At 34.8% G+C, this 12,627-nt stretch overlaps 1 protein-coding gene across 2 annotated transcripts in view; it reads left to right on the top strand.

The window, feature by feature from the left end:
• The window catches only part of Ubc10 (ubiquitin conjugating enzyme 10), a 114,175-nt gene that overhangs the window by 65,509 nt on the left and 36,039 nt on the right, over positions 1–12,627 (top strand). The window contains exon 3 of one of the 2 annotated variants that reach the window (XM_090390459.1): positions 5,429–5,615. In XM_090390459.1, coding sequence (XP_090246585.1) covers positions 5,429–5,615 — 187 coding nt within the window. Of the gene's footprint in view, positions 1–5,425; positions 5,616–12,627 lie in introns of both variants that reach the window. The other variant, XM_090390454.1, reaches the window with a different exon arrangement.

Below are 12,627 nucleotides of genomic sequence, written 5' to 3'. Positions count from 1 at the left end.
TTCCTAACAGAGGGCCCAAAGTTCTGCTATTCTTCCAGGCAATGAGTATCATGTGGTATTCTATCATCCCTGTGTCATCATGTATATCCTTATGTGATTTATGATAGTTGGAGTGTAGTAGAAGTTTTTGTACAGACTGAAGCAAATAAAATTCTAAAGTTTCATTCTTCTTCTTCTGCAGCTTCTCCCACTTAAGTGGGGTCACTGTTTGTTATGAGTCTCCTCCACACCTTCCTGTCTTGGGCTGTCACCACATCCAAGTTCTTCAAGTCCTCTTCTACCAGCTCCCTCCATCTCTTCTTTGGCCGCCCACGCTTCCGCCTTCCTTGCACATCCATCTGCATGACCCTTCTTCCCACATATTCGTCCTCCCTCCTCATCACATGACCAAACCATCTCAACCTTGCCTCCTGTATTTTCGCTCCTAAGTTCGTAACTTTCACTGTTCCCCTGACATAGTCATTTCTCAGATGATCCTTTCTGGTCACACCGCACATCCACCTAAGCATTTTCATCTCTGCTACTTCCATCCTGCTAATGTTATTTTTCCTCAGGGCCAAAGTTTCTATAGCATATGTCATAGCTGGCCTCACTACTGTCCTATAAATTTTGCCTTTCAGATTGATCGGCACCCTCTTATCGCATAACACTCCAGCCATCTCCCTCCAGTTCCTCCAACCTGGTTGTATCCTGCATCCCACTTCCTTCTCAGCTCCTCCATCTTCTTCCACTGTTGAACCTAAGTATCTAAAGTCTCTCACCTTCCTGATGACATTTCCTTCCAGCTCCAGATCTATCTCCTGGCCACCGCCCACTGTGCAACACATATACTCTGTCTTACTTCTGCTCAGTCTCATACCTCTCTCTTCCAGTACTTTTCTCCATCTTTCCAGTTTAGTTTCCGCTTCTTCTCTTGAATCTACACACAGCAAGATGTCATCTGCATACATCATTGTCCAGGGTGCATCTTCTCTCACCTCCTCTGTTACCACCTCCATCACAACATTTTTGTACAGACTGAAGCAAATAAAATTCTAAAGTTTCATTCAAAAAAAAAAACGTATTTATAGAAGGTATGAATTTCTGATTGTTATTGAATTGATAAATAAAATCATCTAACATTCCCTTAACTGATGACTTATAACCTTCCACCTTTCATTGAAGGATCTGTAAGATAGAACAGATGAAAGAGGCATAACATATTGATGTTTCACTAACTGGCCCATTAATAATTTGACCTCCCTCGAAGCAAGAATTCACTCTTCTTCTTCTTCTGGGGGTCCATCTGCCTTTGGCCTGTCCTACAGAGATAAAAGAATTAGCATTGGCAGGATGTTTCAGTGATTGAACACATTCACATTGAACGATTTCATGCTTTTACAGGGGAGTAAAAGCATGAAAATTCACCTTGTTCACAGAAGTACAGCAGGTAGTTGATAAGGACAGTGACTGTGCTACTATCCTAAGCAAGGAATTTATAATGCACGTTTCCATTGTCTTCTTCGCCCGTAGTCCTAAATGAACCGTTGGGTCATTCATGACTGGTAGGTGATACTCTTTGCTAGCCTCCTCCAGTCGTCTTGGTCTCTTGTTCTTGATGTCAGTTGAGAAAGGGTTGAGAAAGTTTCCATTGTAGCAAGCAATAAATCTATCAGAAGTGCTAACCTTGATAGGAGAAAATGTGTACCATCGACTGGCTGAAGCCAGATAGTCTGCTCCACAAGAAAGGTGATATTCCAGCTTGGTAAGGATGGTATGGGGCAACTTCACAAGCCAAAAAATTATAAATATGTATATATGTATTGTATGACTATATATTGCTTTGCATAATGTTTCATTTACCACATATAACTAGCATTTTGGAAAGCTTTTCTCTAGGAAGGAACCTTATCATATGCCTTTTCCAGATCTACAAAACTTAATTACAGATCCTTGTCATTTTATTATTATTATTATTAGGAGAGAGAAAGAGAGACATCCAAAGAGTCAGGTACTCATCAAGGCAGGCCATATCTTTAGCACCAGTTATTATACCATACCTGTTCTTGAATTCATTCACATTACTTGGACACAACATCCAACGGCAATCCATTCTAGTAATGCACCACTGAGAGAAAATTCCAGCTCTCATCTCATTTTTCATGGCATTCATTCTCAACTTCCAAGGATGCCTTAGTGTCCTTTTCTCACCCTCCATACAATGAAAAATCCCATCTACTGAAATTCTGTATAACTCTTTTAGGAGTTTGTAAGTCTCAATCATATTACCCCTCTTTCTCCTGTTTCCTAGTGTCTGTAAATTTTCAGTTTTTTTATAATCACTATTCAGCAAACCTGATATCATTTTTGACACTCTCCACTGTATCAGAATGGAAACTAGGAGACCAGACCTGCCTGCTATACTCCAGTGAGGTCTTATCAAAGCCTTGTAAAGAGGCAAAATGACTTCCTTATCTCTGTATGTCAAGCTTTGTTTCAGCATCGCAGTTATTCTCTGAGTTGTATTCACAATCTGTGCTATGACTTTTAAATTTGCTGTGTACAAGAACTCCATGATCCCTAGCTTGATCAGTTTCTTCTAACATAATCTCACCAACATAATATGATATTGGATATCTAATCTGACTGAAGTGCATGTGACCTTACAAAATATATATATATATATCAGGTTGGTGGAATAGTTATTATAAAAACAGATTGAGAATTTATACACTAGGAAACAGGAGAAAGAGGGGTGATATGATTGAAACATTCTTGATTACCCTACCTATCTATGCATCATTGGCAAATAGCTATATGTTGCATGCTAAATCCTTCCCAATGTCATTAATGTTCAGATTGAATAACAGTGGACCAAGACTGATCTTTGAGGCACACGATTATTTACCTTGAATCTTGCAGAATCAACTCCCCCTCATATGACTTTTTTTATGTGAGTCAGCCTTCCTCTTATCCATGCCAATATTTATAATCTAATCCCGAAGTATGTTGTATCAATTCTCCTTGTCTAACTCATTGGTAGCATTGTTATATAATGTGAGCAAGTTTCTCAAACATGACCTTCCCTGAATATACCCATGCTTTTCATTGCAAAATAGAGATTATCTGTCAATCCATTTCTTGAATGAAAGCTCTAACCAACTTTTCCTAGTTATGTTTTTGTATGCATGATACTATTTTGAAATCTTTTTCTAATCACTATATAGTCAATCTATCCGATTTCTGGTTGTACCATTCCCAGGTATATGGTAATTTTTTTTTCCCCATTCAAAGAAGGTATTTAGTAATATTTTATTGGATCATTTTGTTCACAAAACTCGATTAACTTTACACTTCCCTCCTCTGTCATTCATATCACCATGTCCAAAGTTGTCAGTTACTGGGGCCACCCCTTTTTATGGATCTAACTTTTGTATTTAGGTCTCCCATAACAATCAGGATATCATCTTTCTTTGTTTTATAACATTTTATACCTTCTTATAGAGCTTTTCAACCTCTTCATCACAATAGCTGTCAAAAAAAGTTTTCCTGCAAGTATGATTAGAATGATTCTGTCACATAGATCAATATCCAAGCATGCTTTTGGATATTCCATTTTTAATCATCATGACCCCAACACCTCATGTTCTTCGAGACTAGATAAACGTCAAGTTATCCCTTTCAATTTTTCCGTTTCCAGTCATCTGGCCTCACAGACTCCCATTGTGTGTGTATCTTCATATTTAGCATCTTGTACATTAAATTGTCAAATTTACCAATTTGATATAATGTTCTAACATCCGAAGTAGCCATTTGAAGAACCTATTTGTGGTTTTCAGATGAATGTGATTCAATGAAGACAATCCTTGTAGCTTTGGAATATCTTCATGAGCAATATTATTGGAGTTCATCCTATGGTTCCCATATTTGGAATCTTTCATGTAGTTATATACAGCAATGTCTGTGCAAGAGGCCCTAGATCTTCTGTGTGACTGAAGGTCCTCATCCTGAGATCCATGATGTGCAATAAAAAGATAAGATTACAGACATAATAATTTTCATCATGCCTATAAGTTCTTGGACATTTGGCAATGAACCTTTGATATTTGTCTTCAGCCTCAAACCAATACTGATAAGAGTTGCTTTCCTCTATCAGGATTTCACCATTGCCCAAGTTTGCCAGATTTTCAGGTATCTACAAAGTGTTCATTGCTACCTAAGCAGCTCAGGGTCCCAAAATCCCCAACATACCTCACCCTTGCAGGCATGTCCATACCTGTGTTTTCTCTCTCTCTCAAGATGAGGACAACTGGGATGGATTTTGGGAAGAAAAAAATATAGATTATGGTAAAATCATAGCCATTCCATACATTAAAGGGTGTTAAAATAACTTCTATATATAGGTGGTAAGGGGAAGAATACATGGTTCTTATCCAGAAAATTGAATTCAATCAAATTATGAATAATCCAGTCCTTCTAGTCAAGTTCTGGACATTACACAGAATTAATGTAAATATAATGATGGTTATGCACTTCACACTAATCTTAATAGTGATGATCTGAATTTTCCAAAAACCTCAGTGGATAGTACACATCTGATCCATATCTAAATTATACTAAACAAATTATTCTTATTTTAATCCTTTACATAAGTGTGAGCAGTTTTCATGTGAAATATCTCCATGAGGAAACTTAGGGATTTATTTATTTTTTAACCAAGTTCTAGTTGTGTTTAGCATACCATTGATTGTAACGTAGTAGCTTTTTTCTTCTTTGTATGTGTTATATGTACCTTAGATGGTGACCTTAACGTTAAAGTTGAAACATCAGATAATTATTTTAGTCTATATTATGGTTATTATTCCAGCACGGTCAGTTCATAATTTTACCATTATCATATATTTTCACTGGTCATCCACAGATACTGTATTGTCAGTCTGATGCTTGGTGAAACAGGACCACTTGACCTTGCCATGTAGTCCTGTTGTGTGCTTTTCTGGAGGCTTCAACTCTCTGAAGATGAGTCACTCCACTCACTCACTCTACCCATTCATCTCACTGACAGTCTATCCCTTTCTCTTTTTCCAGGAACTTTACCTTCTATTACTGTTCTGAGAAGTCCTCCTTCCATCCCTTCAATGTATCCAAAATATTTTAACTTTCTTCTGTCAATATCCTTAAGAAGCCTTAAATTTACTTAAGGTGATGATGAAAGCAAATTGAAAGATCCTACTTAGATATTTGTTGTACAATTGCATACAGATGAACATTGCAACGTATATATAAGATTTTAAAATTGTTTCTGTACAATTGCATACAGATGAACATTGCAACGTATATATAAGATTTTAAAATTGTTTCATGAATTATGATTTAAGACTTATAAGATATACCTAATTGTTTTTAAATTTCAGGATTATATTCTTAATTTAAAATTTTGTTTAAGCAGGATAATGCCCCATATAATAAGGGAGCCTTTAGGATAGAGATAAATTTTCCTGCAGAATATCCTTTCAAGCCTCCCAAAATCACATTCAGGACCAAAATTTACCATCCTAACATTGATGAGAAAGGTCAAGTGTGTTTGCCAATTATAAGTGCAGAAAATTGGAAACCGGCAACTAAAACAGATCAGGGTTAGTATAAGAATACTTTGCACATAATAATATACATAATTCTCTGGCTGTTGATCTTGTGTAGTGCATATTCCAGATGATGATTTTTTAGATTATGAGCAAATGCCTAAAATATTTACTTCTAGTGCTTGAAGTGATATAGCAAGCATCTTCAGGGAGTTAATAATACACAAAAAGTAAAGCAGCACAATGCAAGTAAAGACAATGTGTTATACTTATGCAAGTAGGAAGACTATTGATGAACAACTTAACATGATTTAAATGGATTGATATAACCTCCTAGTTCAATACCTAGATGCATTTCAGACAGATCATAATCTTAAGCCCTTTATCTCCTTTACATTTTCTTTACATATGCCTTAATCACGTATAAAGGAATAAATAAGTTGCACATAAAATTTATAAAGCAGCCACATCTTTGCTGGTGCAATACTCTACTGTACTGTGGCTAGATATTTCAACGACGTAAATATGAACAAGAATGTTCGAACTTTTTTGGCTGCTGGCCGAATTTTAGTAACACATTACTGTTCCAATTAATGCAGTAACTATTAATATAAAATGTAATCAATATAATTAATTACCTTTGTAACAAAATTACAAAATGTGCTATAAGGTATTTTACATTAATTACAAACCACATTATAGTGACATCCATGCATTGTGAAACTGCATTATGTGAGGGATTGCTGTATATAAATTTATATGTAGCTAGTCTCTTTTGAGATATTAAGATTTTGCATTCTTTTATTTCAGTAAAGTTTCTTTTTATGTGAAATTGTCCGTTCAATTTTGTAATCCTCTCATATGTTTAATATACTATAGATCTATTAATATAGAGATACATCTTTAACATACTTTATGTTAAAGATGTTAGATAATTCAGATTACTGCTAGAGACTGAACATAGAAATTTTTCAAACCGTTCAGATCTCCATTAACAATGGACATTGACAGATATTCATTACAAGTCTATATTACTTGGCTAATTGGGCTTACCCAGAAATGATGTTTCATTTTGTCAGCACAAACTCATTATTGCGCTGCCAATGTATTATTGATTCTGTAAAGAATATTTGTGTAAATTTCCCACAAACAGGGAAATACCTAGTTTATTGGAGTAGAGGACACCGATCCTCGTGTTGGCAGGGATTAAGAGAAGAAATTCTGGCTTTTTGTCTTGCTAGAGTGAAAAGCATCTCTGCTCTCTAAATATGTAGACTTGGATGCTTTGAGTGCATTTAGGAGATAGGTAAATTTTATCACTTTCAGAGCCATTTCACAACTCTATTAAGCATGGTGATCTCACATCATACTTAATGAAACATGAACTGACTTCCATGTGTTTAGTCTCTAGAGCAGGGTTCATATCCAATGCTTTTGTTAGTTAGATTAACACAAAAATCCAAAATTGTTGTTGTGAAGGTTCTGTTGCTAAAATTTGGTTTTTCATTTCATATATCAGAATATCAGCTTAGAAACAGTGGAAAGAAATCCTTCTTGGCATTAAAGATGGAAAAACTTGTTTTATTAGCAGAACTAAATGAACTGATAATACTAATACTGATAATATAGTTCTTAAGATGAGTTCTGATCACTGAGCATGGTGAATACTTATTTCACAAAGGTTTGATTTTTATATAAAGTTGGACCATCATCAACAAAGAAGCCATTCATTTCTTGGCTTGTATGATTGATGCTTGTGGACACTATTCGAATCTCTTGTGCATAAATCATTATCAAATTCCTGTTATGTGCCCTCAGTGGATTTTGGATAATTGTGATAGTACTACATGAAAAAGTTACACCATTACTAACTTCTAGACAACAATTTTCCTCAAAATTAATCTGTTATCTGTCAAGACTCTAACATTATCACATCATGTATTTCTTTCTTTTTAAGCACTTTTTACTGTATCAGTCCATCTAAATCCTGCCAACCAAGAAAAAAGAAAAACACTTGTTTTGATAATCTTTCCTCTCCTATTCTGTTTAACTGACCATACCACCTCAGATCTTGTAACTTGAAAGAACTTGCCATAGTAACTATGGCAAATTCTTTCCTAATATCCTCATTTTTAATATGATATTGCCACATTATCAGTGGAGTGAACAGATGGCATCTGTTCACTCCACTAATCTTTCTCACTCTCATATCTTCTCCAGTCTTTCATCAAGCATTTTATTTCTAACCCAGCTCTAAGATCCATAAGTTGAAATTGGTTTAAACACTGTCTTGACTAAATCTGTTTTACTAATTTTGAATGGCAAATTAAATATGAAAATATTTAATTTACCATCTTCACTAAAACTTGTGCTGAAATAGCTGAAATGTTTTAATCATTCTGTAAGTTCACCATTCAGTACACAGGTGAGGTTTTCAGTGTTTCTGCCTATTTTCATCGTCTTTTATTGCTGATTTTCAAACCAAACTTATTACAGCGGTTTATTCAGCTTAGTCAGGGAATCTTGCAGACTTCTGGATTTATTCAGATGTATAACATCATTTGCATAAAGTATTTGCTAAGATTAACAGTCTATTTTGATATCAGATTTAATACCACTTTCCCTCATAATGTGATCCATATAAATAATGAATAACAGTGAAGATAAATGCACCCTTGTCACACACCTGATTTAACATCAAATCATCTTTCTGTACTTCATTCAATTCTAACTGCAGACTTACAGCTTAAATAGAGACTATGTATTGCTTGATATGCCCCATTTACACATTTGTAGCATTTTGAAGAGCTTTCCTCTTGCCATATGCCTTTTCCAAATCAACAAAACTTACCCTATTTGGCCTGAATTCGGCTTGATCTTTAAGCCAACCTCCAAAATTTTTCTTATCTGTTTCTCAAGTTTACTTGCATAAATCTTACCAGGAACACTCAGTAGGGAAATAGCTCTGTAATTCTCACATTCAGTTTTATTTCCCTTTTTAAAAGTGGGTACTATGAGAGCTCTGCTCCAATCATCTGGAATTTGACCCTCTGACATATAAGCATAACCAAGGGAGGAAAACAGTACATTTATCCATAAACTCTAACATTTTGCTGTTTTTTTTTTTGTCATATGCCTTTTCCAATCAAAACTTCAATTCAAATCCTTGTTATATTTTCAGGATTTCTCAACTATTTGTCTTCAAGTGAAACTTTGATCCTGACAACTTCTAGGTTCACTTCCACAGTTCTTAGCTGTTTATCAAGTATACTTGCATAAATCTTATCAGGAACACTCAGTAGGAAAATACCTCTGCAATTCTCACATTAAGTTTTAATTTCCCTTTTTATGAATAGGTACTATAAGCTCTACTTCAATCATCTGGAATTCCATCCTCTGATCAGGCCCTTTTGAATTATGCAGTGCATCCACTGTATAACTTTTATATCTAAATATTTGAGAATATTTGTCACATTTCATCTATTCCAGCTGCCTTTCCATATTTCAGGTTTTTGATGACTTTCTACTTAAAGTATGATGTATTCCTGACTGCATTCATGTTGGGAATTTTATTTTTTTACCTCCGTGCTGACACTGCTTGTTTCATTTAGCAGTCTTTCAAAGTAATTACTCCATTTTTATCTTCAGTTTTCATGTCACCTTTGTCATCTGATTCCTTTTTACAGTACTTTTGCTCCGTTTCTAAGTTTTTTCAATAGCTGCCAGAATATTTTGGTACCTTCCCGATATTTATTTTCTTACCAAAGTCTTCCCATAACTTTTTCACTAGTTTTACACAGTACTTTGCATTTTTACATTTTTCTCTGTATTCTCTAAGAGCACAAGCTGATTTACTTTCCAGGAGCTTTTCATACGATTTCTTTTTTTTAATGGCCTCTAAGTTCTTGAGTCCACAATGGATTTTTTTTTTTACTACATGCCTTTCTGGCTGAATCATTCAATGTTTTCTTCAGGATTTGCCATTGAATCTATAAGGTTCGGTTCTTGTTTTCAAACTCTTTCATTTTTTCTGTAATGTTTGTAGATCTGAATCTACAGTTCACCTCTTAAAGCTCCTAGACTTTGATTTCTTTTAAAACTTTTTTACACATTCTTCTTTTTTATATATAATTTAATTTTATCCTGCTCAAAACTAAATAGAGAACTTTATTTTTCAAATCTCTGTATACTCCTGTGTCCTGAAGCAGGGAGAAAACATTGTTATCAACTATAACATAGTCAGTAAGATTTTTCTTATTTCTTACAACTTCTACCCATGTGAATTTGTGCACATTTTTATGTTGGAACATGGTGTTAGTAATAACTAATTCACCTGAACAGAAATCCAGCATGCATTTACCGTTATTGTTAGTTTTGCACTTTTCTACAAATTTTCCCAAAAAAAACACATTTCTGTATGTCTGGTAATAATTTCCTACTCTTTTCCAGATCTGCCAAACTTAATTATAGATTCTTGTCATATTTCCATGTCTTAAAGTGAAAATCTGATCTTGACAACCTCTATTTGGCCTAAACCCAGCTTGTTCCTTTTGGATTATGGAAGTATCTCTTCCATAATCTTTCTCAACCTCTTTTTAGGTGGTATGTGTGTATAAATGTTACCTGGAACACTTAGTAGAGAAATTCATCTTTATTTCCTGTTTTATAGATGGGAACTATTAGAGCTATACTCCAATCATCTGAAATCCGACCTTCTCACCAGAACCTCTGAATTATGCAGTGTAGCCATTGGAAAATTTTATATTTTATACCTCCATACTTAAGCATTTCTGATTGAATATCATTGCTAAATGAAGCAAGCAATGAATGATAGCACAATGGTAAAAATCATTCAACAGGCATGCAGTCAGGAATACATATCCATACTTGAAGTAGAAAAAGCCATCAAAGGCCTGAAATGTGGAAAGGCAGCAGGAGTAGATGATATTTGATCAGAAATGCTGAAGTGTGGAGGTATAAAAATTTTACAGTGCTGCACTACATGGTTTAGAAGGCCTGGAGAGAGAGAGGGATGAATTCCAAATGGTTGGAGTAGAGCTCTCATAGTACCCATATATAAAAAGGGAAATAAAAGTGAATGTGAGAATTACAGAGGTATTTCTCTATTGAGTGTTCCTGGTAAGATTTGCACAAACATACTTGAGAAATGGTTGAGAAGGATTGTGGAAGAAAAGCTTGAAGAGCAAGCTGGATTCAGGTCAAATAGAGGCTGTCAGGATCAGATTTTCACTTTACTACAAATAGGTTGAGAAATCATGGGAACATAACAAAGATTTGTATTTAAGTTTTTTAGATCTGGAAAAAAGCATATGACACCAACAGAGAAGCGATTCAAAATGCTGCAGTTATATGGTGTCAGTGGGGCATTATATCAAGCAATACTTAGTCAATTAGAATTGAAGGAAGTACAAGAAGATGGTTTGATATTAAATCTGGTGTCAGACTAGGATGTACATTATCCCCTCTGTTATTCACTATCTATATGGATCACATTATGAAGGAAAGTAGTATTAAACCTGGTATATCAAAATTGGAGATGTTAATGTGCTCTTTGCTTTAAGCAGACAATGCTATACTTCTAAATAAATCAAGGCCACTGCAAGATTCCCTGACTAAATTGAATAACTGTTCTAATAGATATGATATGAAGGTCGGCAATAACAAGACAAAGACAATGAAATTAGGCAGAAGCATTGAAAATATCAACTGCATTGTGAATGGAGAACCCTTAGAACAAGTAAAACATTTCAGCTACTTAGGCACGATTTTTAGTGAAGATTTTAAAATAAATATGGAAATAGACATCAGAATCAACAAAGCTGGTATGGTAGGAATTCAACTGAATAAATTTATATGGAATAAGAGAAATTAGTCAGAATACTAAATTATCTGTATACAAGAGTGTTTAAATCAATTTTAGCTTATAAATCTGAGAGCTGGATCAGAAGTAAAACACTTCACCAAAGACTAGACAACAAATATGAGAATCCTGAGAAAGATTAGGGGCTTGAACAGATTGCATCAATGGCAATATCATATTAAAAACAAGGATATTAGGAAAGAAGTTGACATTGTTAGCATCCAGGAATGTGTTAGCAGAGCTAATCTCAGGTGGTATGGTCACTTGAACAGAATGGGAGAGGAAAGATTAGCAAAACAAGTGTTCTCTGCCAGGTTGTCAGGAAAAATACCCAGAGGAAGACCAAGATATAGGTGGATTGATGTGGTAAAAAGTGCCTTAGAAGATAGAAATATAGAATCTGATAATGTTGGAGTCTAAAGTCTTGACAAGTAACAGACTGATTTGGAAGAAAATTGTAGATAAGAAGTTAGTGACGATGTAAATTTTTCATGTAGTACTATCATATCCTGTACATCCCTTGAGGGTATATCACAGGAATTTGACAATGATTATATCATCTACTTCAGCTTCCTTTCCACATTAGCTTTTTCTGCCTCAAGATATGACTCCTCTTTGCATTCCTCCTGAAAATTTTTTAGTATGGTTTTGTTACCACTTGGTTTGTTTAACTGTCTTTCAAAGTAATTACTTCAGTTATCTAGGATATCTTTAGTTTTCATGTCATCTTTGATTCTTTTTACAGTATTCTTTTCCTCCATTTCTAAGCTTCTTCAATAGCCTCCAGAATATTTTGCCACCTTTCTGATATTTATGTTACATATTCTGACCAAAATCTTCCTATTATTTTTGTTTAACTTTTTAACACATCTTAGCTCTCTTACATTTTTCTTGGTATTCATTTAGGACATCTGCCGACCGACTTGAACTTTGCTTTCTTCTTTTACAGGATTGCTTCTTTAACTTCTTGTGTCCACCATGGTGTTCTTATTTTTCTATCCTTGTAGACAACTTCACCACTGCCTCTCTAGCTGAATCAATGTCTTCTTCAGAGTTTGCCACTGAGACTCCAAGGTATGGTTCTTGTTTTCAGTTTGTGTCATGTTTTCTTCAATAATGTTTGTATAGTCAAGTCTATAATTTGCTTGTAAAAGCTGCTCAGCTTGAATTCTAAAACTTTCTTAC

Source organism: Typopeltis vanoorti, chromosome 1 (genome assembly GCF_054136105.1).
Source record: "Typopeltis vanoorti isolate ZY-2024b chromosome 1, IOZ_Tvanoo_1.0, whole genome shotgun sequence".
In the NCBI taxonomy this organism is placed as follows: Eukaryota; Metazoa; Arthropoda; class Arachnida; order Uropygi; family Thelyphonidae; genus Typopeltis; species Typopeltis vanoorti.
Note: the sequence above shows the minus strand (reverse complement) of the source record. Positions and strands in the feature narration are given on the sequence as shown.